The 26007-nt window shown below is 39.3% G+C and overlaps 1 protein-coding gene across 2 annotated transcripts in view; it reads left to right on the forward strand.

The window, feature by feature from the left end:
- The window catches only part of FLRT2 (fibronectin leucine rich transmembrane protein 2), a 71133-nt gene extending 48108 nt beyond the window's left edge, over positions 1 to 23025 (forward strand). For both annotated transcript variants that reach the window (XM_090033845.1, XM_090033844.1), the window contains exon 2: positions 12429 to 23025. In XM_090033845.1, the coding sequence (XP_089889971.1) occupies positions 12858 to 14843 (1986 nt within the window). In that variant the 5' untranslated portion in view covers positions 12429 to 12857 and the 3' untranslated portion in view covers positions 14844 to 23025. The remainder of the gene's footprint in view (positions 1 to 12428) is intronic.
- The last annotated feature ends 2982 nt before the right edge of the window (positions 23026 to 26007 follow it).

Below are 26007 nucleotides of genomic sequence, written 5' to 3' on the forward strand. Positions count from 1 at the left end.
CACACGCATCTTTGGGGAATTTCCACAAGTCTGGGGTCCTTCTACGTGCTGTTGCTGGGTTACAGAATGCAGAACAGAGCAAGCTTGAGCTGGCTGAAGCTGGTTTGGTGGTTTCCAAACCTACTGTCAATCAAGGGGTGGTGGGGGGGCATATTTCAAGCTTCTGCTTTTAAAAGGTCATCTCCTGCTTCCCGTTTTTTATTTATGGTTGTTTTTCTTACACCTGCAAGAAGAAAGTGACAGAAATCCCTCAAAAATCACATGGTATCATCAAGCCTATATTATGAACTGATGGGGAACACGTGAACAACCAATGGTTATTTCCTTTTCATTATGATTCACACATATCTTTTACAAGAAGGTAAGAAGCCCTAAACTGTTTTGTTGCCAGAGGACCTGGGAAAACTCACCTCTCCCATTTTTTACTATATCCCTTTGTCTGACCTCTAAGGTATTATTAGGCAGCTACTCCCAGGTTTTATTATGTAGTTTGAGATGTGAATATGTCTAGCACTACATACATACAAAATATTAACTATTATTATGATGCCTTGGAATAATCATCGTACTGGAAAATGGGACAAGGCAGCACAACTTTGCAGCTAGCCCATTTGTCTGTAATGCTTGGCACGTGCAGGGTGCAGTTCTTGCACTTCTTGCACAGAAGGTTATCTCAAGGTTTCTGTGCCATTTAAGTCTCACTTAGAAGCTATTCAGAGAGTACAAGTGGTGCACAAGCCTCACTTTGGCCTGGTGCACAGAACTGAATTTCACCCGCTGCGAGGCACTAACTGTAGAATACTCCTTCTCCTACTGCTAGGAGGTGTTGTTTGTGGGCCTGCTGGCAGTTTTGATCTCACTAATGCAACCACACACAGATCTCCCAGGGTGGAGGGAGAAGTTGAAAGACAGAACCGAATTGCTTTTTGTGCTCTCTTCTGTCTCTGTCAGCATTGATTCATTGTGAAGTCTCTGCTTTCACAAGCAAGATGAGCCTAGCAGGGCTCTGTAGCAAACAGTTTTACAATTGTTACTGGGCAAACACAACAATCGTTTAAAAGTCTAGAATTGAATAGCAGGGGTTTATTTTGCTGCTGGATGCTTATGCATAAATATGCATGGACAGCAGGGTCCTTTTTCTTGCTCAGTACAGCTGACAGAGAAAATTAGATATTTAGATATTAGAAAATTAGATATTTACCTGTTGTGTTACCATAATCTCTCTACTATACAAATATCTAGACCTATTATCTTACTGTATTGTCTATATATATACTAGATGTGACAAAGTAACAAAGGAGGAACAATGCTGCCTTGTGCAGGATGGAGCAGGAAGGCATGTACTGCTAGTTGTTGTATTTAATGCTGAGATCAGAGCTCTGTTTTATTAGACTGACCTGTGTACATACACAGTCTCTGCCCAAAGAGCTTACCATTTAAACAATAAAAACAAAAACTGGGGGAAAGGAAACGTTATTACCCTCCATGATCCAAAGAGAGATTATGTGATTTGCCCCATATCTCACAGATAGCAATAGTGCATGGCGGACACAGGAAATGAACTGAAATCTCCTGTACATTGAGGATTGTTTGAAAATGGGAAAATACTGAACCAGTTAAAAAACAAGTAAAAAAATAAAATTGATAAACAAAAAAGAAAAAAAAAACCCTCTGTATATAAAATGTAACACTTTTTTGTTTTAAACTATATAAAAAGTTATTAATAGGATTAGAAGAATTCTATTAAAAGTGATTTTTCCTTGCAATTTGCAAACCGATGTACTTCTTCCTTTCCCTGATTTCTTCACCTCAGTGTTACAATGAATATTATTGCTGGTGGTATGGTCCACAGAAACAGTGGGTTTTAGAGAGTTCCACAGAATGAATTAATGTGTCTACAAAATAGATTCAAAAAGAGGCATTATTATTGCCTAGTTTAGTCCAATAGTACCTGGAAATCTAATCATGGTCCATGTTCACACAGTGATAGGCTCTGGAGGGTTGCTTCTGAAATAGAGAGAATATTGTATTTTATATAATGTGGAGGTGCAAAAGTACTGGGGAAAACAGCAAAACGAAACCTTTGGTGCTGAGGTACTGTACAGATGGTTAATAATTCACTCATTCAGAAGCTGGTGGGTATCGCAAAAGACTAGCTGTACATTCTTCATCATCAATATTTTTTCCTGACAAGTGGTTATTTGATTATAATGATTTAAAAGTTAAAAAACAAAACAAAAACAACTTCTACGTCCCTCTTCCTGCCTCCCACCCCGCTTCATATTTCTTTTATTCAAGACTTAAATCTTCCTGGCTTGAGAGGTTGCGGTGTGCTTTTGGGTTTGGGTTCTAGCTGGCCTAAAGATACCTAGAGCATCACTGATCGGTTCCTTCAATATTCAGAAGCAATTAGGATGTAGGCAGTATTAATCTTCCTTAATAACCCTTTAGCAGTGCTTATGGAATAATAATGAAAGGTGTGAAGGAGCTGCATGCAAAGCAGGAAAGAGCAGGAAAGAACTCTATAGCTGAGATGGAAGGATGTATGTGTGAATATGGCTTATACATATCAAGCTACTTTAGGGCTGGGATGTGGTTAAAATTTACCCTTGCCCCCTCCCATATATCTGCCTCAAATAGGCAGAAAACAGGCAGCCCATCCTCATTTTCCTGAGACCCTGAGTGAATGATACCCCTATGCAAACTAATTCATTACAATGTGGAATCTCATCAACAATGTAGAAACATTAAATACATTTAAAATATGTCAAGATGTTGTCTCCACAGAAACAATGTTTAGTCACTTAGGTCACTAAAAGCAGCTTTTTCAAATTATCCACAGACATTTTGCCAGGCTGCCCACATATCTCTAGATAAAAGCAAACTGTTTGCTTCACTGTGTAGAATAATTTATAGGTAGAGACCAATTTGCTTCCAAAGAAACAGCAGGTTGCCTTCCCTTTCCTCAGTACAAAATGCATTATGCTAAATGTAGTACAGAGCATTTGTGTTCAGAAAAGGGAATTGTTTTAATGAATTTAGAGTTATTAATTTTACCAGACATGCCCATCTTTTGTCATTGAAAGATCTAAATCTGTTGGAGAAGGGTCAAGAATGCAAACAAGGGATTTCTCTCTTTCTCTCTTGCCATGTAAGTGGAACTGGTGGGAAGCCAATAATCATTTTTTGCAACAACTTACAAGGTTTCAAAATGGAATGAAAATAAAATCTTAAAATCTTTTGAAAGTTCCTATAAAATGGAACCGAACTGAAGGCATCCATTTTTGAATCCGAACTGTCAGGTTTTTAATTCTCCCTCACACTCTGTGAGAAGGTGATCAAAGAGCCCAGAGTCTCCGAAACAATCCTACTAAATACTTCATCAAAATCAATGCATCTCCTTGAAATCTTACCTTCTCATCAAAACAGTGTATTTCAGTGAAAACACATTTTGCTGAAAACGTTCTAACCGGCTTAACATTTAAATTCCCTTTCTCTCTCAGCCCACTTCTACAACCCCTCAGTCTTAACACGCATACTATATGGCACTTATACAAGTGCATCAAGGCTGCTCCAACATGCTGCAAATACAGTGCGTCCAAGCAGACTTGATCAATCGAGTCTGCTGGAGTGTGGTAATTACCGCACCCCAGCAGACTCCAGCATCGCATGTGTCAGTGTCCTTGCAATAAAAAATGGAAGCAGGACCACTAACTAAAGTTTGTTCAATGAGCTTTAGTTCAAGTGCCACCACCACTAGTTTTCTGTGCAGGAAGGCTGATATACATGACTCTTTGGGAAAGTGTATAGGTGCCACATATATCTAATTCTGAGTTGTACTTAAAGCAAAAAACTAAGATGACACCCATCCAAGCCATTTTACCTATGATTTGAAATCAGAGTTTAAATGTGTATGTATAAAAAGTCACTCTTTTAACATCCTGAACCCACACACACCTTTGTAAAATTTAGAGTTGTTCAGTGTTAAAATGGTACAGTCTGTGAAACTTGGCCTTGGGGGAAGGTTAATAAAGACACCAACTGGTCTGCTCAGTAGCATTTTCCTACTAGATGTGGAACTCCATTTAATATCATTCCTGGAGGGGATCATCTGTTCCCCTATTCTCTCTGGAGTGAAAATGTCATGGTGGTGACCATCTGGAGTATGTCTGGTAGAGGAAACAGCACTCAGCAGTTTTATTCTGAGAATATAGATATCTCCTCCTAAATAGATGCTTCAGCTATCAGAGACTTGGGGCTGCCACTGAAGGCCATGCAGAAGTTTCAGTTAATGCAAAAGATGACAGCCTATTTTCTGGCCCCTGCATGTTGAACTGATTTCGTTTCTGCTCATGAGTGCAGTAGAAGATACTGTTTTTTATTTGAAAAGCAATATATATGCTGTTCATTTCACTATATCTATGTGCTTTAACAACCAAGATCAGCCGAGGTCCTCTTGTTCATAGTCCCCAAATTAAGCTATAGGCATAAACCTCTTGTTGAATGATTTTCAGTTGTAGAACCATCTTATGGTTCTGCCAGAGCCTGGACTCTCTACACCCAAACACTTACATTAGGTTAGAAAAGATATGAAGGATATCTGAAGGAGAAGCTGGGGTGAGTAATAGTGAATGACAATACATATTGTTCACAGTAAGCAATATACTTCTTTGGTATTTAATACCATTTTATTCCCATCTATCAGCTAAGGAGTGATGACAATGGCAAATGAAGTCTTGACACTCATTAGTTACAATGATGTAGTGCAGGGCTGTTCAACCTCTGAGTGGACGAGAGCTGCATTCTGTGTGGGAAACATCTATGTAATCTGTGGGTCCTGCAAGCCATGCACTGTGCAGGCCCCTCGATGTGCTGGCACTCCCATCTGCCACACTGCCTCCCACACTGTGAACACATCTACACAAGACCCTTTACCTTGAGATTAGAGCTAATTACTGTGCAGCAAGTGTCACCGTCTACACATGCAGATGCTTACCAGCTGTGTCTACATGAGCAAGTACTAAATGATTGTGCAGTAACTGGTGTTACTATTCAGTACTGTCACCAAACAGTTTTTTTCCTAATGCTACTGCACCATAGTAATGAGCTACAGTACATTGCTTTCCCTGCTCTGCCCCTTTTTGGTGGGGGGAGAAGGTTTACTGCTGGCTGAACATCCCCTAATGACAAGTAGAAATAGAACTCCATGGGCTACTGTCAACTTGAAGGAATCTGAATCTGAATTTTGAAAGATATAGCTCTTTCCTGAGATGATATCATGTTTTTAAAGGATTTCCTGAAGCTTGTGTTCTGATGAGAAAAAGTCTCTTTTTATTAATTTGTAGGGCTCTAGTTGACAATAGATCAAAGAGCTATAGCAGGATGCAGTGTCTGAAGCCTCCTTAAGCATATACTTTGTCACCAGTACCACTTTGTAAGCTTTCCCCAAGAATATGCAAACCTTTCCATGGCAGTGCAGGCCCAGACACTTTTGAAATTCATCCAGGTCTGCATTTCATGTATGTTTATGAGCTCATATTAGGAAGCAAAAGTAGAAATGTTCTGATCAATGAACAAAGAGTGAAAGAAAGATGTAAGGGGGAATTATCTACCTAAATGTAATGAGTCACTTTGATAAAGCCTCAGTATTTCACTGGAAATCCTTAACTTGCAAAAACATTGCCCCCATGGACTACATTGTGTCTACAGAACTTGCCTGATGAAAGCTTATGTTTTTCTTTCCCTGGCAACTAGTCATGGCATGCCTGTAGACATGTGGGATACCTGCTCCAATGCACCATAATTACAGCGTGTCTGCTGAAGCATGCTAATTAGTGTGCTCCAGAAGTTTCAGCATCTCATGTATTCAGCATCCCTGTGCTTCAAAATGGTGGCAAGGGGGATTTTAAATAAAGCTCATCATGCGGCTTTAGTTAAAGTGCCCCTGCCACCATTTTGAAGTACAAGAGATGCTGATGGCGCATAATTAGAGTGGCTCTCTAATAAAGCACCTCACACCCCATCCCTACAGCATGTGTAAAGATGCCATGATGATCTAAAAAGGGATGTATCCTTTATAATAAAAGGAGTTCAAGGGTGAAATCATCCTTCGGCTCTTACCTTTATATCATCTCTCATTACGTCTCTCTGTCTGGTTGTGTACACACATTCAAATAACTTGGGAGAATTCTCTCAGGCTTGCTGTCTGTATAGAGGAACTTACCCAGAGCTGCACATACAGGCATTTGAATGCGGAGGCCCTAAAGAATGGAGAATTTGAAGTGCTGACACTGTGCAGCTGGGGGGCAACGGGGCTGTGCACACCTCTCAGCATGCTCTACAGGTCAGCCTGTGTTTCTCTGCAGTGCAAGGTAGGGATTACCAAGACAGTGTTCTGGACCAACAGAGTCCAGCAAGCAACACACTGGCCACATCTACACAAAATGCTTCCTGCGCAGTATTTTATTACTACTGCGCAGTAGCATCATGTGGCATGAACCATGGCACAACACTGCTGCATAGTAGTAATGAGCTACTGCGCAGTCAGCATTGCTAGGAAGCTTTGCAGGGATCCTACTGTGCAGTAGCTCTAGTTATGGTGCAGACATTTAGTATGTGGGTCTGTGATTACTAAATGACCATACAGTAACAACTGATCAGTCAGAGTCTTGTGTAGATGTGACCACTGTCTCACTGGCAGGGGGTGGGGAGAAGGTGTTCTTTTCTGAGACAAGCCATAGCATATACACACATTTGTTATACCAGGATAAACAGAATGATTTAACCCTGTTTGTTCCCAGGTTATTTTTCTCCTGGAGTAGCCATTTTTACCCTATGAATAAAAGCCTGAATATCTGTACACATGTGGTTTGTCTTAGGAGACCAGCGACTCTCCCTGGAAAAACTGAATGTCTGCACAAGGCCTCTCCCTCTCTAACTGTCTTCCTCCCCACCCCACACACAGACCATAGATGGCTTATTGCAAATGCACACCACTGCCTTGAGTAATGTTGCCATTTATATTCTGATCTATGCCCTTGATGCATGGATTATAGTCTTATGCAATGCATTTTTCAATTCCAACTTCAAAATCAAATAACTCATATGGTAAGATATACAATTAATCATAGTCTTTGGCTTTTAATCAATAAAGCAGAACATAATGTTCATTCATTTGCAGATGTACTTTGGGAATTGCATATGTAAGTTCTGTTTATGAAGACAGAGGGATATACCATGTATTATTCCATAATTATCTTCTGTTATTAGATAATATGAATACAGGTCCAGCTTGCTGTAACACTGACTATGGTAGCTTCAAAGGAATGTCATCAGATTCTTTTTCTTGTTGTTATTCAGTTCTGTGAATAGTAGCCTTGTTCTTACCATCCCTGTTAAAATTGCGGGGAAAATCATGGCCTGATAATGACTTTATTCTACTGGAAAATGGAATAGATTTATTTAGCATAGATTTATGCACAACTGGATTGAACCATTTGTAATAGATCTACAAAAGGGAAGATTATTGTCAAGTCTTTTTTTTTTTCTGTTGCTTACATTTTCACTTATAATGGGCAAGGTTCAGGTTTAGAAAAATGTTAGCATCTCTAGGCAAACTGCTGCTGAGTAGATACTATATCAGACAAGGGGTCAGAACTCCTAGGTTCCTATTTTCATGGCTATTATTACTATTTTTATTATTATTTCTGTTGTATTCAAGAATCCTGTCACTGAACCAGAATCCCAGTGCACTAGAAACTCTACTTGCATGGTACAAAAATATGGTTTCAGATCAGAAAAAGCTTGTAACTCAAGCATGAAACAAGAGAAAAGAGAGACTGGCAGACTCATCCAAAAACACAAAAATATGCAGGAATATTTGTCAGCAAGCTAAACACTGGTCTTAGCTCACCTGCTGCCTAATTATTGCATAGTTTTTTTTTGCTTGAGCTGCTTGAAACATTTTCAGTCAAATATCTCTCTGTTGAACTATGTTGATCCATTGAAGCAAACGTGTTTTGTGGACTATATCTCCATATTGATTTTGATGAAGTTTTCAGTGGGAACGTTTGTGAGATGTAGCGCTCTTTGGTCATATCTAATAAGAGAGTAAGAAAAAATCAAATACAAACCTCATCTTTTCAATCCCAAAATAGACATTGCCACTTAAATATATTTTGTCCAAATGTTATAAAGGTTTTATTCCAATGCAGAACAAAAGCAGATTTTGAAACCTTAAAAGCTGCCATGGAACATAATTGGTACTCTCCAGCCAATATTAGTCATAACAAAAAGGAAATTTTAAGGAGGGGTATTTGAAAGGAGACAATGCTTTTGAGAAGCAATTAGGCACTTTTCTTTATCAGGAAATGTACCAAATCAGGATCGTAAGCTACAATTTTCAAATGAAGGTATCTGTTTTATGTAGGCATGTAGTCTCATCTATTCCAAACTAGGTCACTCAGCCCTTATTATGTGACCCTTGAGTCTAATTAGTATTTATTATTTCTATTGTATAGGGTCTCAAATGTGCTAGCTACTTTATAGAAGCCACAGACAGCACATTCTAAAATGACAAAGATAAATTATCTGGGGTTATAGAAAATGAAACAGCAGTGTTATCTAAGTCAGTGGTTCTGAAACTTTTTCCAATGGGGACCCATTTGCAAAGGTACACGGCTTGTCCCAACCCACACCCCCTGGCCCTGCTGGTGCGTGACCCACAGTCCCGTGTCCCCCTCTCTCCCCGCTGGCCATGCTGGGGCCCCTCACTCCTGGCCCATTGCCCCCTGCCTCCCCCCACTCCCCCAGCTGCCCCTGTCCCACTTGAGGCAGAGCGCAGGCTGAGGCAGCTCCATCTCCTGTGGGTGGTAGCAAAGTGAATCTGGCCTGGCACAGGCTGGAGGGAGGAGAGGGAACAACCCACAAGTTGAGAAACACTAATCTAAGTGATTATGGGCACATGTATTATGTGTGAGGTATATTTTTGTTGATCATTCTCTTTTAAGATAAATACAATAGATTTTCTTTTCCTTCCACAATTCAACCTGCTCATCTTCCTGTCAGAGGCTCATAGCTTCAAATCCAATGGCTGGGTCTTGCAAACCAATGGCATTTGTAATTCATAAATATAACCCATTCCCCTCTGCCACAGCCCTCACTCAGATCACAACTTGCATTTAAATAACATCATAGGAGCTAATAATACTGTGTCAGGATTTTCTTCCCTCCCAGCATGCTAAACCCAAAAGCGAGCAGTTCTCTTGCAGATAGTCAGTCGATTTCTTGTACATTCCAGCTTTTGAGGGTGTTGGCTGTAGCTATGTTGTCATAAGGACATGGGCAGACAAGGTTCCTTGCGTAAGTGTGATATATTTTATTAGATGAACTAAAATAGTTGGAAATATTCTTCTGTGTAAGCTTTCGATTACAATCACCCTTCTTCAGGCAGAGGGAGCATCTGCAGTTGTATCGTGCTCTCCTGGATGGGGTGGAATCCAGTATGAAAGAATTTAGGTCTGTGAAAATGCAAATGCATGGCAGTGAGTGTCGGGGGGGTGAGAGACAATGGATGAGAGAGGTGAGGGTGGTGGTAAGGGGAATGGTGATCTGGTGATGGAATGTAGGTGGTAAATTGTAGAGAGGTTACCTGGGGTATCAGATGGTAGACAGGTTATAATCTGCCATAAATCCATTGTCTATATTTAGTCCATGATCTTTGATCACTTCATGCATCTACTGGATACAAAAAATCATGGACATGATTGCCTAGTGTTAGACTGAACTTTGATTACATCTCCTGCAGTATTAACATGTTTAAGCAAGGAAAGTTCCTACCTCTTTAATGGGTAAATCTGATTTAGCTGTCATGGTGTTTTGGGTAGAGGCAAGCAAATATACACATGGATCTATATGGAGCAGCTCTAATGTATTTGGATGGCGGGTAATAATATGAATATTATTATTAATAATAAGTATCCTCATTAAGTACTACTCATTAAGTAGTAATAATTGAAATTATTATTAGTATACTTTATTATTATAATGCTAAGAATACATTGCAGAACAACCATTTCCTTGCATCCTTATTATCCTTTTGCTCGTTCACACTATAGTTAACAGTGAAGTCATAAACGTCTGATTAGATTTGTCCTTGTGCTGCTGCTAATACAATCAACAGTGGTTACAGAGTGACAATACCTATTTTCTGTATTCTGGGTTTTATAGTCTTAGTTTATTAAGCATTGCTAGCTGGAGTTTAGGATACTGGAATTAATAAAATGACTCACTTCCTCAGCAGGATGAGGTGAAAAACCGTGTTTCAGGAAACTTTTAAAAAGAGTTATGAATGTGAAACCTGACAAACAAAAGAGCACTTTTGAGATAAACCCAAGGGCACTTGCTTCTCTTGAGTGCAGCAGTGCTGGTCCTCAAGTGACGGGACAGTCAAAGATCTTCTCAGTTTAATACATAATGGTGTATTATGTATTAATAGCATTAGGTGTGCTGAAACACTTTTCTAGGGAAGAATTACAATCTTTTTTTCATATAATTTCTCTATAAGGATGAAATTCATTCCTATGATGAAGAGTGGCACAAGACCTAGGTACCAGTTAAACCCAATTTAGGGTGACACAGGATGCGTCTATATGCTCATTAATGCACTTTAGGTAAAGAATATTAAATCTAGGATCTCCATTGTGAGGTACCTGAAAAATGTGCATTAGTTACATTTTAATGAATATTAAAATAGGCTAATATGTATTAAAATAGTGTAGATGGGCCTACTGTATCCTTCCTGGACATATAGGAGATGTGGTTATCTGGCAACCCTTCCTCAGATGGGCTGTTCAGCATGCCCGTTGAATTAAGACTTATCTTTTCAGCAACTGAAGTAATAGTGACAGTACTATATGTTACAGTATGTTCTTTTCCTTAGATACTAGAGAGACACTGGGTATTTCTAATCACAGAGTAGGAGTAAGGAAGCTGCTGCCATTCTGTGTGGTCCCAAGTATCTTGAAGAAGGCCTTGCAAGCCCTTTTGTCATTTTAAATACAAATGTCATGACCAATCAGGACAATATGATCTAGATGGGAGTTCAGCCATATTAAAAGAGGATGAACTGTCACACTTCAACTCATGTTAGAATCCTGTTAGAGTTTCTCTACAGTATCATGTCATTTTATATAATTGGAAAGCAATGACTCTTAACTGAAAGAGGTCTGCTGGAGAGGAAAGCCTTGAGCAGTGCATTTGCTAATCTTTTGATTTCTATAGGAGCACAGCGTACAGTACAGACATAAGGTAAATGTACCATTTGGATGCATAATAATAGACTACAAGACTACATTAGTGCTTGTTTTTTACCTCAAACTGTTTCAGCGTTGGGGTAATACCTGATGAGCTTTCAAATAAGTATAATAATATACAAGAAGAACAAGTGTTCCCATCATAAGACTATAATATTTTGGCTCCTAAGCAGAGTAAACTCCAGATCCACAGAGTTCCCAAGGGCACCAACTGGGACATATGGCACACCAGATATAAAGTTGAATAATAAATAATATCAGAAAGAAAAATAAGAGACACAAACAAGGGAGATAAAGATATATTCAGGACCTCATGTAAGTTAAGACTAAGGGATTTGCTAGTCAATCCAAACCTGTAAATATCAGATGCTACTGTTTTGCTGACACGCTGAAAGCATAGCTGTGATAGGAGCAAACAATTTTATTCCTTACTATGGCATTTTAATGCTGAAGTTTAATGATTGCATGGTACATACCATCATTATTAATAATTTCACTGATAATGGTGTTAATAGAAATGTCAGGCCATAGGCAGCTAATCCATTTACATTAGGTACAATAATTAAGATTTGGGCAATGGAACAGAAGAGAATGTGCAGGGCAGCATGGAGTAACAGAAACAGTAGCTCATAGAAGAGGATTAAGTGGAAAGAAAGGACATACAATGTGATTAAATAATTTAGACCACATCCTTTTCCCACTAACATCTATGTTATAACTTTCCTCATATTCAGTGGTGTGAGAATAATCTTTTTCCCTCAAATGGAGAAAATACTTATGATAACATTTCTAGTAAACTTTAAAAGTTTTAACAATTGTTAGTAAAACTTAAAAGTTTTAATATTTTAAGTAGATTTTGGTAGGACAAAAGATTTGTATAAAAATAAGGAATCCATTCAACCTCCCTCGAAATCAGTCTCTCCATTACCTCAAGGGATTCTAGAACAAATCCATGATGAGAATATTTCTGTAGCAGTAGCAATCCATTGTTTAATAGTTGTACCTATTATCAAAATGCCATAATAACTACATCCTGTACACAGAAGGTTTTCCAAAAGCTTGTTCTCTGCAGGTGAACCTTTCATATTACTCAGTTTCTTCTCTTACTTTTAACAGGCTTCTTAGATCCTGCACCAGGCTGAAATGAAGACCTTGTAGACTGAAGAAAGCTGAGTGCACCACCCCTTCACTGCAGAGAAAGGACGTATTGGTCTACCCTACCGACTTATATGCAGACAGCTTTTGGTAGCTTTAAATATCCAATTGCTCCCCTGCAAAGGCACAGCTGTTGTTTCTTTCAACACACATGGAGAAAGGCAGCAAAATATGTAACCCTGGCTAATAAGACTGTGGCTTTCTTATGAAAAGCAGGAGGTAGACCAATTATAAAAGGATTATTCTGCATTTAGCGTCCAAGACTTTACCTCTTGCCCGAACACTGGACACAAATAGAAACCAATTTCACCAACCTACATTTTTCCTACCTGTGCTTTAGCATTGTTGTTATTTCTCCTTCTTTGGAAATTTGTTTCTTTTAAGTTAGAAATGGGCCCATGGACTAGAATGTGGCCCTCAGATTGGGCTGTTTTCCTGAAATCATGGCTCATATTTTCCTTGGGGCTCTACATGCAGGTTTCCAAAACTTTGGCCTGTCCAAAAGTGTGCCGCTGTGATCGAAACTTTGTCTATTGTAATGAACGAAGCTTGACCTCAGTGCCTCTTGGGATACCGGAGGGTGTAACCGTACTCTACCTCCATAATAACCAAATTAATAATGCTGGATTCCCTGCAGAGTTGCATAATGTCCAGTCTGTGCACACGGTCTACCTATATGGCAACCAATTGGATGAATTCCCCATGAATCTGCCCAAGAATGTCAGGGTTCTCCACCTGCAGGAAAACAACATTCAGACTATTTCTCGGGCTGCCCTGGCTCAGCTCTTGAAGTTGGAAGAGCTGCATCTGGATGACAACTCCATTTCTACTGTAGGTGTTGAGGATGGGGCATTTCGGGAAGCTATCAGCCTCAAGCTTCTGTTTTTGTCCAAGAATCATTTAAGCAGTGTACCAGTAGGCCTTCCAGTGGACTTACAAGAACTACGAGTGGACGAAAACAGAATTGCCATTATTTCAGACTTGGCTTTCCAGAATCTTACAAGCTTGGAACGTCTGATTGTGGATGGCAATCTCCTTACCAATAAAGGCATTGCTGAGGGCACCTTCAGCCACCTGTCGAATCTCAAGGAATTCTCAATAGTACGGAATTCACTAACTTACCCTCCCCCTGATCTTCCAGGTACACATCTGCTGAGGCTCTACCTGCAGGACAACCAGATAAACCACATACCACTTACAGCCTTTTCAAACCTACACAAGTTGGAGCGGCTTGATATTTCTAACAATTATCTCCGGATGCTGGTGAGAGGGGTCTTTGATAACCTCCACAACCTGAAGCAACTTACTGTGAGGAATAATCCCTGGTTATGTGACTGCAGTATTAAATGGGTCACTGAGTGGCTCAAATTTATTCCCTCATCCATCAATGTCCGGGGCTTTATGTGCCAGGGACCAGAACAGGTCCGAGGTATGGCAGTCAGGGAGCTCAATATGAATATGTTGTCATGCCCAACCACCACTCCTGGTCTGCCACTTGTCACCCCAGCTCCTGGTATAACCTTGCCAACCACACTGGGTCCTACTTCATCAACTCCAACCCTGAGTAGCAAACACACCCCTCTCACACCCGCCACTTCCACGCTCCCCACTGTGCCTACCAGGGAGGACAAGGAAAGGGTGACACCTCCCATTTCCGAACGGATTCAACTCTTCATTCATTTTGTGAATGACACTTGTATTCAAGTAAACTGGATGTCCTTTTTTACTGTCATGTCCTACAAACTCACATGGGTTAAAATGGGTCACAGTCCAGTAGGGGGCATTGTTCAGGAACAGAAAGTTAGCGGTGAGAAACAACACTTAAGCCTGGTAAATCTGGAGCCCAAATCCACTTATCGGATTTGTTTGGTTCCACTGTATGCTTATAATAATTACTGGGCTGGAGAAGACACTGTCTGTTCAGAAGCCACAACCAAGGGTTCTTATTTAAACAATGGCAGCAACACAGCCTCCAGCCATGAGCAGACAACTTCTCAAAACATGGGCTCTCCATTTCTGCTGGCAGGGTTGATTGGGGGGGCAGTGATATTTGTCCTTGTGGTATTGCTCAGCATCTTTTGTTGGCATATGCACAAAAAGGGGCGCTACACCTCTCAGAAGTGGAAATATAACCGGGGCCGGCGGAAAGATGATTACTGCGAGGCGGGGACCAAGAAGGACAACTCCATCCTGGAGATGACGGAAACCAGCTTCCAGATTGTCTCCTTAAATAACGATCAACTCCTTAAAGGAGATTTCAGACTGCAGCCCATTTATACCCCAAATGGGGGCATTAACTACACAGATTGCCACATCCCCAACAACATGAGATACTGCAACAGCAACGTCTCAGAATTGGAGCACTGTCATACGTGATAGTGAGGGGAGATGAGGCATGTAGAACTGTGACTAAAAACTCTGGAAAAAAAATAAACCCACACACAAACACAAAAATTACATTTGATAAATATTACACAGATGCGTTTGTGCATTTGAATACTCTGTAATTTATACGGTGTACTATATAATGGGATTTTAAAAAAGTGCTATCTTTTCTATTTCAAGTTAATTGCAAATGGTTTTGTAACATTTTGCTTTTTAAATCTTTAAAAATATATTGCTGAAGTACTGTACAGGGTTGTACAATAAGAACCCAATGCCATGGCAAAGGAAAGAATGACTCATTCTTCAAACATTAACCACTTTGCTGTCGAAGCTGTTTAAGGAATGTGGGTTCCTAGGTAGTCTTGTAGTAAAGGATATAAGTGCATATTAAAATAGGGTTGTTAGGGATTGGCCAAGACAGTTCAGATAATATGAGTATAATGCTTCAGACCCAAACTCATAATGGACTTCTGACATGCACGCAAGTTGGAATAGCTCTGTTCCCCATCTGTCACTTAAACCTGCCTCTATATTTCATGGTTCCAACTAGTTTTTTCTTTAATTTTTTTAAATTTTGGGGGTTTTTTTGTATTCCTAAAGTACTGCTTTTATAGGGTTTTTCCCTGTCATGTCTGAAAATGGAAAATGCAAACCTACAGCAGTAAATCTGAGTGCTCACTATTCATATTAGCAAGAATTCCTCTGAAAAGATCCCCACACTATCATATAGATTTGCATTCAGCCAACTGGAATATGACACGTGTGGCCAAGTTCAATGGAAGATGAGAGTACTTACTGCTTATCAGGTTGCCGTGATACTTATCAGGTATCAGGTCACTTTCTCTTGTAAGAGAAGAAATTTGCTCACCTGTCATGTTTGAATAAAACCTGAACTTCTGAGATGCTAATCCTTGCCTCTATTGAAAACCAATGTCCAAATTCTTTAGGATTTGTTGTGCATTGAAACAGCTGATCCCAAATCCATTTATCTCAATTAAAAGTCTCCAGGTTTTTAGGGACTTTGGATCAGGCCCAGGTTGGTTTAATGACTGCAGATAAGTTCAGTGTAGAGAAATAAGAGGAAATAATATAGTAACTGAGAAAGATCATTCCTCAGACATGCTATAACCTGAATTCAGTTTGGGGCACGGGGAACATTTCAAAGTCACATTTTTTTTAGGTGTATATACTTGAGCACTAATTAAGCCTGTGATTTGTTAAGAAATTTGAATGGAAACAAATCTCCCCCATGTGTTTCATTCCCTCTTCTTTTATCCAGAGTCCTTCTGGATTATTTCCAAAATAAGTAGTACTTGGGCCTAGATTTTGCTCTTTTCTTCTCTCAGTTTATCACTTGGAATCACTTCTGCATCTCTAAACTTTACACATATTCCATAGACCATCATGCTACATTAAAAACACGATATTGCTCTGAAAGTCGCATTGCATTCCAACAGCTCCATTGACTCCTCTGCATGCCAAGAGCTTTGGATCTTTTGCCGGTTCAATGGTGGGATTTGATTCTCCAAGGTTGTTGGGTTTTTTTGCCTGTTTTTTTCCACTTTGGCTCACTTTTTCTCCTGAGCCTATGGGACAAGCAAAAGTTCATAATACAGAGGAAGAAGACTAGACAAATATAATAAGGCTCCTTAAAAAAAAGACCCATGTAGGCTAGTTCTTCAAAGCTTGTCTGAGAGGGAAGGTAATCAGAGAGAAAGCTTGCTAAAGTGACCACACAAGGGACCAATGGAAGTTGCTGTCTATTAAAAGTGGGCTTGTAATTAAAACTTGGAAAACTTCGGGTTACACTAAGTTGGCTGCTGATATTAGGAGAGAAGTCTGCAATCCTTTCCTTTGTGCATTTTGTCATACCCACCATCCCTGAGCCTAAGGAGTCTTTGAGTGTACAGTTCCAAAAGTGGTATGAAAACATTTCTATTCTGCAATGAAGAGATGAATCAGACGCTTGATGATAGAGAGCATAGTACAATCATTATATAAGGATCTACATCCTCCCTTCCAACCCCTTTTATAATCACCTTTTGGAATTCCAATCTATATTCTGTATATTTGCTATTTTCTCCAGCTATAACAGGTATTTTAGGCAACCTGTGTGGCTACTGTAATAGTAAAGTCACTAAAATTTTGCTAAATAAAAGGCTGCCATATGATTTCAAATTGTGTAATTTTAGGTAGAAATGTCTATGCAAAGTGTTTTTGCTATTGTGTGACCCATTTACCGAAGAGAACTGAGAGAAGGTTGGTATTTTTGATCTGTGTGTTTAATATGTTGTAGCTGGCAAGGCCCCACAAGATAATCAGTGAGACATGCACGCATGTGGCATGCTATATACATAAGAGTTTGTTTAGATGGAGTCAGTGAATTCATTCTGGGCATGGATGTAGTATTTAATTTCACTACAATAGCTAGCTGTACATTTGATTTGCAAAGCTATCTCACATATTTGACTGTGGGTCCCAACCTCTAGTGCAGCAACCAGTACTGGTATTTTATGATTTGATGACTGACATCATAAGGCCATCACCCTATCTTAATGACAATCATCTGTGCTAGGCTTCAAGACATCACAGGTACTAGAGTTAGGTGAGCAAGTCATACCAAATGACCTATTTAGTGAACTTATCCCTTTTATTTGTGAATAATCTACAAAAAAAATTTAAATACTATACATATTCTTCCTATATAAATACGACTATCCATGTAAATATGATTCAACCCAGGAGTGAACTATTCAATTTGGCTATGTCTAGACTATTACTATTTGAGGCATAGGAACAGGTCACCTAAGTCTTAAGCAATTTCTTATGCTGTATGAATGGATTATAGAGCCACTTACAAATAGAGGGAAGAAAATCAGACTTCAAACATGGCAATGCCTGCACTTTCGGTAAAAACAAACAAACTTGTGCAAATACATATTGGCATGGAATGTTCTTTGAACTCGTTTTCTATGATTGTCCTTGTGCAAAAGAAGACAAATACATATTGAAAAGAGGTGAAAATATTGTCTACACCAGTGATTCTCAACCAGGGTTTCAAAAACGATCCTTTTAAGGGTACCCTGGGGGTGCCATGCAATATTAACACCATTAGGTGAGCAAACATACACACAAGATCCAGAGATTTCATTAATAGTGTCAAACATTCTGAGCTTTTTTGGTCTTTGTGAGTTCTTTTCTACAGAAGAATTGCTGTATTATTTTTCCAGGATCAAAAAAATTAGTGAAAACTTAGAGCTTCTTTTTTTGTTGTTGTTTTGTTTTTTTAGGGAGGTGGGGAGAGGGGGAAAAAAAGGGGTGCTTGAGTCTATAGAAGTTGAGAACCACTGGTCTATACAATTCATAGTTTTGTTCACACAAGTATTCAGACAGTGTTTTGAAAGTATATTATCCAGCTCTGCTAGCCACCTCCTAACAATTTAATGCACTTTAACCTACAGAAGAATTTGAGTTGTTTCATACAAGCTGCCATGATCACTCAAACAGTTTAAGCTTAATTTCTGCATGTATCTGAATGAGCAGGAATGGAAACTAGCTGAAGTCTGAGTCTTATAAAACATCTAAAAAGAGCCTATGCTAAAAAAATATTGACAGAGATACTTTTGTTATTAGAAGTTTAATATTAACTTGGTATGACTAATTTTCATCTAATGCAGAATATACTACAAAAGCCTACAGTAAAACTGCATAGCATGGAGTAGTCTTAGTTAGTGTAAGCTCTGGAAACAGAAAATTAGCTAGCACACACTAAGGAGAAGTATCATAAGTCTACACATAAAATTCATCTAGAGACTCTGAAAATGTATACGTGAAACTCCTGATTTCCACAAATCAGGATCTTACATGAGCATTGAAATCTGTTTGCTCCTGACTTGCATGCTGCTGAAAATATGACCCATTGTGCCTGATCCTGTTCCACCTAGAAGATACCTACATTGACTTAGGTACATAAGTGAAATCCTATTATCCTATTCCACCCTTCTCAAGTCCCTGAAAAAAACATGCCTACTTTTGTGACACATCTCCCTTTCAGCTTGAGGACTATGTGATGAAAGGCAAAGAGTTGGAGGAAGCTCCTTTTTATAACTGTTTTTCAGTACATCAGACAGTGTAGAATAGGTTCATAGCTGACTGCACAAGTCCACTAAGGTGCTGATTAGCTGGAATAGGATTTAGCCATAATTTATAATATACCCATAAAGCAACATCAGTGGTGCTCAATCTCCAGCCTGGAGGTTGAATCCAGCACACAGAGCTATGTCATCAAACTTACACATCCTGAAGTTTGGTGGTGAGGGAGCTGTGGGCAGTGTTAATTAAACTGTGACAACAAATGTTGTAACTGCTTCTTTGGCACCAGATTTCTAGTCCTGTGGAAAGCCCTGTGGGCTAAATGACATGGCCCTATGCTCTGGATTCAGTGTGCAGGCCAGGCCAGTGTGTACAGACTGACAGGCTAACCCCATGTACCAACCTCATACTAGATCTGGCCTGCAAACTGACCCCGGCCATGGGATCTGGCGCCGTACCAATCATCCATGCTACAGGGCTGAAAGGCTGAACAACACTGCCTTACATTAATGTATGGAAGAAATTGCCCTGGGGAATTAAAAAAGGGCCTAAGAGGCTAAATTAAATGTATGTAAACTAAATACCTTGAAAACATGACAGAATATGCTATTTTTACTCTTTTTATTTCCTGAAGAGTTGTTTGTTTTGCAAATTGGTTCTGCTATTCCCCATGTAACAAAGATTCATGGCATGTTGTAACCTATTAGCAGAAACAAACACCTGGTACACACGTCTTTATGTTATAGGGCTTGCACTGGAGAGGAAGTTAGCAGATTCATAGTTTCATAGTTTCATAGTTTCTAGGGTCGGAAGGGACCTGAGCAGATCATCTAGTCCGACCCCCTGCCATGGCAGGAAAGAGTACTGGGGTCAAACAACCCCAGCAAGGTTATTGTCAAGCCTCCTCTTAAACACCCCCAGGGTAGAAGCCTGCACCACTTCTCTTGGAAGTTGGTTCCAGACCCTAGCCGCCCTGACCGTGAAGTAGCGCCTTCTGATATCTAACCTAAACCTACCCTCTGCCAACCTGTAGGGATATTTGATTTTTTTTCCCTTTGGTTGAAAACCTATTAGGAGTTTTTCCCATTGGCTAGTAAAGAAAAAAAGCAAATCTGACATAAAATATGGCAATAAAGTAGCTCAAGACATAGTTCCATTTCCTGCTGGAATAGCTCATTATTTTTCCCTCAAACATTTTCATCCTTCTTTTGAGTGAGAACATTTCTCCCTCTGGGGAAAGAATTATTTGTAATACTGAAAATAAGGAAACCTGATTTACAGTATGTTGTATGTGTAACCTTTAGGGGACTATATAAGGCACTTTATCAGTGACATTAAATAGCAGGGTCAATTTAGGCTTTTGACAGTGAAGTGGTTAATTTCCATTGCATCCTTTGTTTATAGCATTTCTTTGATCTAACTTACAACAAAGAGACATTAAAGTTTTACTTTAGAATATGAGAAGAGTAGTTTTACTCATGACTTATCTTTCCAGCTACATGGAAAAGCAAATCAGAAGCTAGCGCCAAAAACTAAAGTAACTAGCATTGGGTGCTGTCTGATCCTCTTTTTACACAAAGAATAATTCTAGGAAACTGAAACTCACATCTTCCCAAGGAGAGGTTAGTTTTGATCCCAGGGGATGGTAGGGGATACCTGTAAAACATTTATTGGTGACATTTTTGCACAAACATAGTACTCTCTGCTCTTCAGTAAGATGGTTCTTTTAGTTAGCACAGCAAATTAGCACAGAGGGAATGAAAAAAGTATTGACTGTACTGGGGATTCTAGGGAAACATTCCCTTTGGAGTTAAATTCTGATCCTTTCAGAAAGAGACAAGGCACTGAATAAATTACTACCATTATTGGGTCCCAAATATAGTGGCATCAAGTATATTAATTGAAAAATAATTATCATAAAACTGTTTTTAAATGAAACATGCAAATTTGGTTCTGCTTTGTACTTGGTATATTTTATCTGTAACATGGGCATGCAAGTGGTTTGAAGCCTGCATCATCCATCTTCTGCGACCTGCCATGTTACACACATTGTTAACTTCAAAACCTCACTCTACGCTATACAGTACCTTGTGGACGTATTCAGTAAAAACGTCTTTAAAAAATGAAATCCTTCTGTGTTTATATGAGCAATTTAATTAACATGCAGACATGAATTTCTGATCCAGAAAAGGGAAATAGGAATGGGAGAAGAGGGAAGGGGAAGGGAGGGGATCCTAGCTTCTAAATTCTAATTTTTGCATATTTTTATGTGTTTTGCTGTGCATCTGCTCTCTCTTCATATTCTAATAGACCAACTTCTTCATTTTATATATTTTTTTGTGTTCAAAACAGTTTTGCCCTATAATGAGAAATATTTGTTGGTCTCATTTGCTGAAAGATAATCTTAGTTCTCATCTTGATGTGCAAAGAAGGAAATTATTACATCACAAGACAGGAGTGTCAACAGTATTTAAATACAGGCACATGAAAGTAGCAACACACATACACACATACCATATATGCATTATGGGGTGATATCCAGTTCAGGTGAAAAATTGTAGAGCCATGTAATATATCATACATTTTTTACTTTGTCACCTGCCATTTATGCCTTACTCTATTATCTGGGAATGAGATACTTCTCCTTCTGCCCCTGAAAATTTTGAATTTTCTCAAAATCCCACAAAATTATGCCTACCTTAGAGTCAGGACACACAAGATTCAGTCATAGGCCTGTAAAATCTTTTGCATAAGTCATGACTAAATATATGTGTCTACAAGAACTTTATGCATTGGATAAAAGACATCCAACTTGCAGTGCTATATATAGCATTAGTTGTATATCAGGCCTTAAAACTGCACACTTTTTATGCTTAGAGACTAAGTCATTTTCAAATGTTTGACATTATATTGATGAGTTTTTCTTTCTCTTTAAGCCCTCCGTACTTATACTGCTTCAAAGGTGTGTATAACTAACACACCCATGTCCTTGCTTGCTTCACAAGAGCCTTTGATTCCTCAGAATTTATTCTTATACTTCCTTGCAATCAACTTGCCTTCTTCTCCAACTATGGTCTGTGGAGAGAACAGCAAAGGAGTTAGGGTGCACACAGATGTTTGGCGAGGTTAGGGGGAGGTTAGATCATATTAAAAATGACCACCTGATCTAACTTAGTTCAGCTAGGGGTAGACCTCACACTTAGATCCTTAGTTAGGTCCATCTAAGTTCAAACTGGACAGAAGTTCAGGACAGTTACAGCTGTCTAAAAATAGCTGACGTAATCTAAGTTAACCCTACCTCCAAGGTACACCTAACTTAGATCAGGCTGGCCATTTTTAGCCTGATCTATCTGCCCCAAATTTCTGTAAAGGTCCCAGTGCAGCCCCAGGACTGGAAAACCCCACCCACTGGCCCCAGCTCAGGGTCTGAGCTTTTCCTACCCTCCCGCCTGGCACCAGGCTATTTTCAATCCCCTCCCAACTCCTCATTCCACCCCTGGATGGACAACCCCCCCACATACCCCCCACATGCCCTCCTCCTGTTCCCCCCATGATGTCTTGATTCCCCACCTCAGTTCCTGTTTGCCCCCGCAATTCCCACAGCCCCTCTCCTAGCCTTCCACATCACAACTTACCTTAGACTGGGTGGCTATTTTAAACTCAACCTAACCTATCCCTAACCTCCCCGACTATTGGTACACTGCCTTAAAGTGAACATCTGGATGAAAGTTTTTGACCAAAAATTGAAACAAAACCAAGCACTTAACATATTTTCCTTTTTTTTTTTTCATAATGGAAGTAGTTCTTGACTCTTCAATTACCTAACTTTGGAATTGTCCAAAAGTATTAGTCTGAGAAACTAATTTAATCCTCACATGCCTGGTTTTAAACATTATAAAACTGCCTGGTATATTAACCAAATGTGTGTATGCATGCATGAGTATAAAGTTCCTAGTTTATGATCAGTAGTTAGAGGAACCCAAAGAAATGAAAAATAAAGGGTGACATTTGAAGAAGGAAGATTTTCAATGTTTTCTTAACAGAAGTTAGAGAACAGTTTTCTTAAAAGTCCATTGAAATGTAGCTGTGCTATCTGTGAATTCTTCCAATATCAAATTTGGAGACTCATTCAATTAAATTATAATATATGGATTTTAATTCTGCTTAATGTAGAATAGTAAGGATGCAGACAGAAGTCATAATTTTTGCCTGATCCGGTCACAGAAAGCAGTCCATACCTGTGACCAAACACAAGTGCACAGCTGCAGATAGTTTCAAAAATGGCCTATCAGGTGAAAGTCTGACCCGTCATTGAATGAGGTATCAGATAAAGATGTTTAAAAATATAGTGTCTTTTGTAACTTGTGTCTGTACAGCTCCCGGCCTGTTGCTGTTTTCAGAATGGTAAGAGAGAAAGGGAGTCAAAGGAGTTCAGCCTGCATTTTTTTCAGCTCCCCTACAGGGTGGGGTACCTGAGGTGGGGGGGCTCCAACTCACCCATCCCACCCCTCAGCACCAGCTGGGGATCCCAAGAATGAACTCCCTCCACTGCTTTTCGCTCCTCCCATTCTGGAAACAGCGAGCACTGGCAGAGAGCTATGGCCATTGCTATATGTGCCTGGCTGCAGGCTCCCAGCCAACACTAGATTCCCTTCCCCTGGAACCAACAGTGAACTTCCGTTTGGTCTGGGCTAAACCTGGATCTGCTTGGATCTGCACTTCTGTCTGCACCCTGTAATCAAACTTTTAAGACTGAGTAATTCCATATGCCTTCATCAGACACACACATACACATACAGATATAAATAAAACAACATAAAATTTGTATAGAGAAAAACACAAAGTTCATAATGAGCCACATGTTCAACTTTAAAGCTGAACACATAAAGTGCATATAGAGATGAAAGCATATAGTGAATACAGTTTTATGCATGCCTGCAAGTACATAGTGTATGTCTATGCCTTCAGAACCTGGCCAAGCATTCTCTACTTGTACAGGTGCACACATTTTCTGAAAACAACTGAAATTCATGTTGGAAGTTTGGTGTACATGGTATACAATCCAAATTCTATCTTTTTACACACAAAAAACCTGTGTAACTTGTCTGAGACTTCTCACTGAGTGGATGGATAGATGAACAAATTATACCAAGTTAAAAGTAAAGAGGGAGTGGCACTTTTCAGTTTGATAATAATATCATACCTGCACTTCTGTCCTTCAGTAAATGAAGGCAAATTGCTTCTGGATATGATACAGTTAAGTTGCCACTATTTTAGCTTCCATTTACTCTGGGATAGAACAGGCACAAAAAAAAATTACTGCAGAGCAGCTGGCTCCCTCTTTTAATGCAGTGTAATTTGTTCATCTCCACACCCTGAATCAGATTTGACTCTGTATATCATGGAGTACATTCTTTCTCTGTGTATAGGGGTGTTATACATGTTTTATTTTCACAAAGACCATTATGATTAACCAGTGAAAAGCAACAATTCAGCTTATCAAATATGATCCTTTTGTAATAAGTATAAAGTGATTTTGAGGACTAAACTGTGTACACAATCTAGATCAAAGATTCACCCCAAATATGTATCTGTGTTTACTACTTTGATAAACTCTGTGATATAATTAGAATTTTCAACAATGAATATTGCCTAAGGTATCAAGTGGAATATGAATCTGGTTGGAAAAGCACAATTGCTGTAAAGATTCCATTAAAAAGGCAAATTTTCTGAACAGCTTAAGTAGATCTGCATCACCACGTAATAAGCCAACAATCACAAAAAGTGTGATTGTGGAACAGCAACTGAGACAGAAGAATATTTCCAAAGAAATGAAGAAAGCACATTTCCTATGAAATAATGTGATTTCTGTGATTTTCAAGAACAAGAGTATATTTTGTCCCACAGAGATGAAATACATCGTAGGTAGAAATGTTTCTTTCTATTGAATGTGCAAATCAAAAGAAATATACCTGTACACTCTATAGTTATGAAATTGTGTGCACACATATTTTGTAAGCATATATAGTCATTCAAGATAGACCTGCTTTGGTTCAAAATTTTTCCCAACATTTCTCCAGTGTTCAGGTGAAATCTACCTTTGGTACATAAAACTGTAATGACAAATTACAGTTAATGGAGTTTTCACAGGATGTTCAAAGTGGATTGCCTTTTGGTAAAGCACTGCTGCCCAACGTTGGCAGGGCCAGGGGCTGTATACTATAATGGCCACACACTACATGGGTGCATCCCATGGGATTCCCATTCCACCACACAGGCTGGGCCAGTAACATACAATCCCCACTCCTGATGCATGGGCTGTACAGGCAAGGCAGACCCTCCCAGGATCCATCCCCTCTCCTCCGCAGTCGTAGTGGCACTCAGACCCATAGGCTCTTCCCTGCTGCAGCAGTGGAAAAGGAAGCTGTCAGGTCCATGAGTTTCATGTTAACTGCTTACTGCCTACATGTAGCCCATGGGATGCCAATTGGGTAGCCCTGTTGTAAAATATAAATGATAATTTTCTTTTTTCAGTGAATATATTCTGGTCAGTGCAGTGATAAAATTATAGCTTGATCTCAGAATATGTACAATTCCTAATCATCTGGAGCAAAATGCAGGCTGTGTGGTTGTGAGTAAAAAAAGGAGACTGTAAAAGTGAAACCTCTTTATGCCAGCTTTTTTTTTTTTTGGTTACACTTGTCAGTGTAGCTTCTACCTACTCACTTAAAAGTCAAAACCTGATTCCACTCATAATGACACTACTATAAGTTCACCTGGTATCAGTTTCATAAACTGCTTCTTATGTTCACACTTTCACTTGCTAACAATAAATGTTTTGGAATCCAAATTTACTTGAAAAATGTGTTTATGAACAATATAGGGTACAATTCTTTTGCTTTACATATTCTGAATGTTTTTCCAATTAAAAAAGGAATTGCAGAAAATAAATGAGTTGATATAATCCAATATTACAATGCATGGTAGTGTGAGCAGTCCCAGTGTTTATTCATTGAAACTTTATCATGACTTATATGACAGAAGAAGAACAGGCTAACGTATA

Source organism: Crocodylus siamensis, chromosome 2, assembly GCF_052110815.1.
Source record: "Crocodylus siamensis isolate JL-2025a chromosome 2, ASM5211081v1, whole genome shotgun sequence".
NCBI lineage: Eukaryota > Metazoa > Chordata > Crocodylia > Crocodylidae > Crocodylus > Crocodylus siamensis.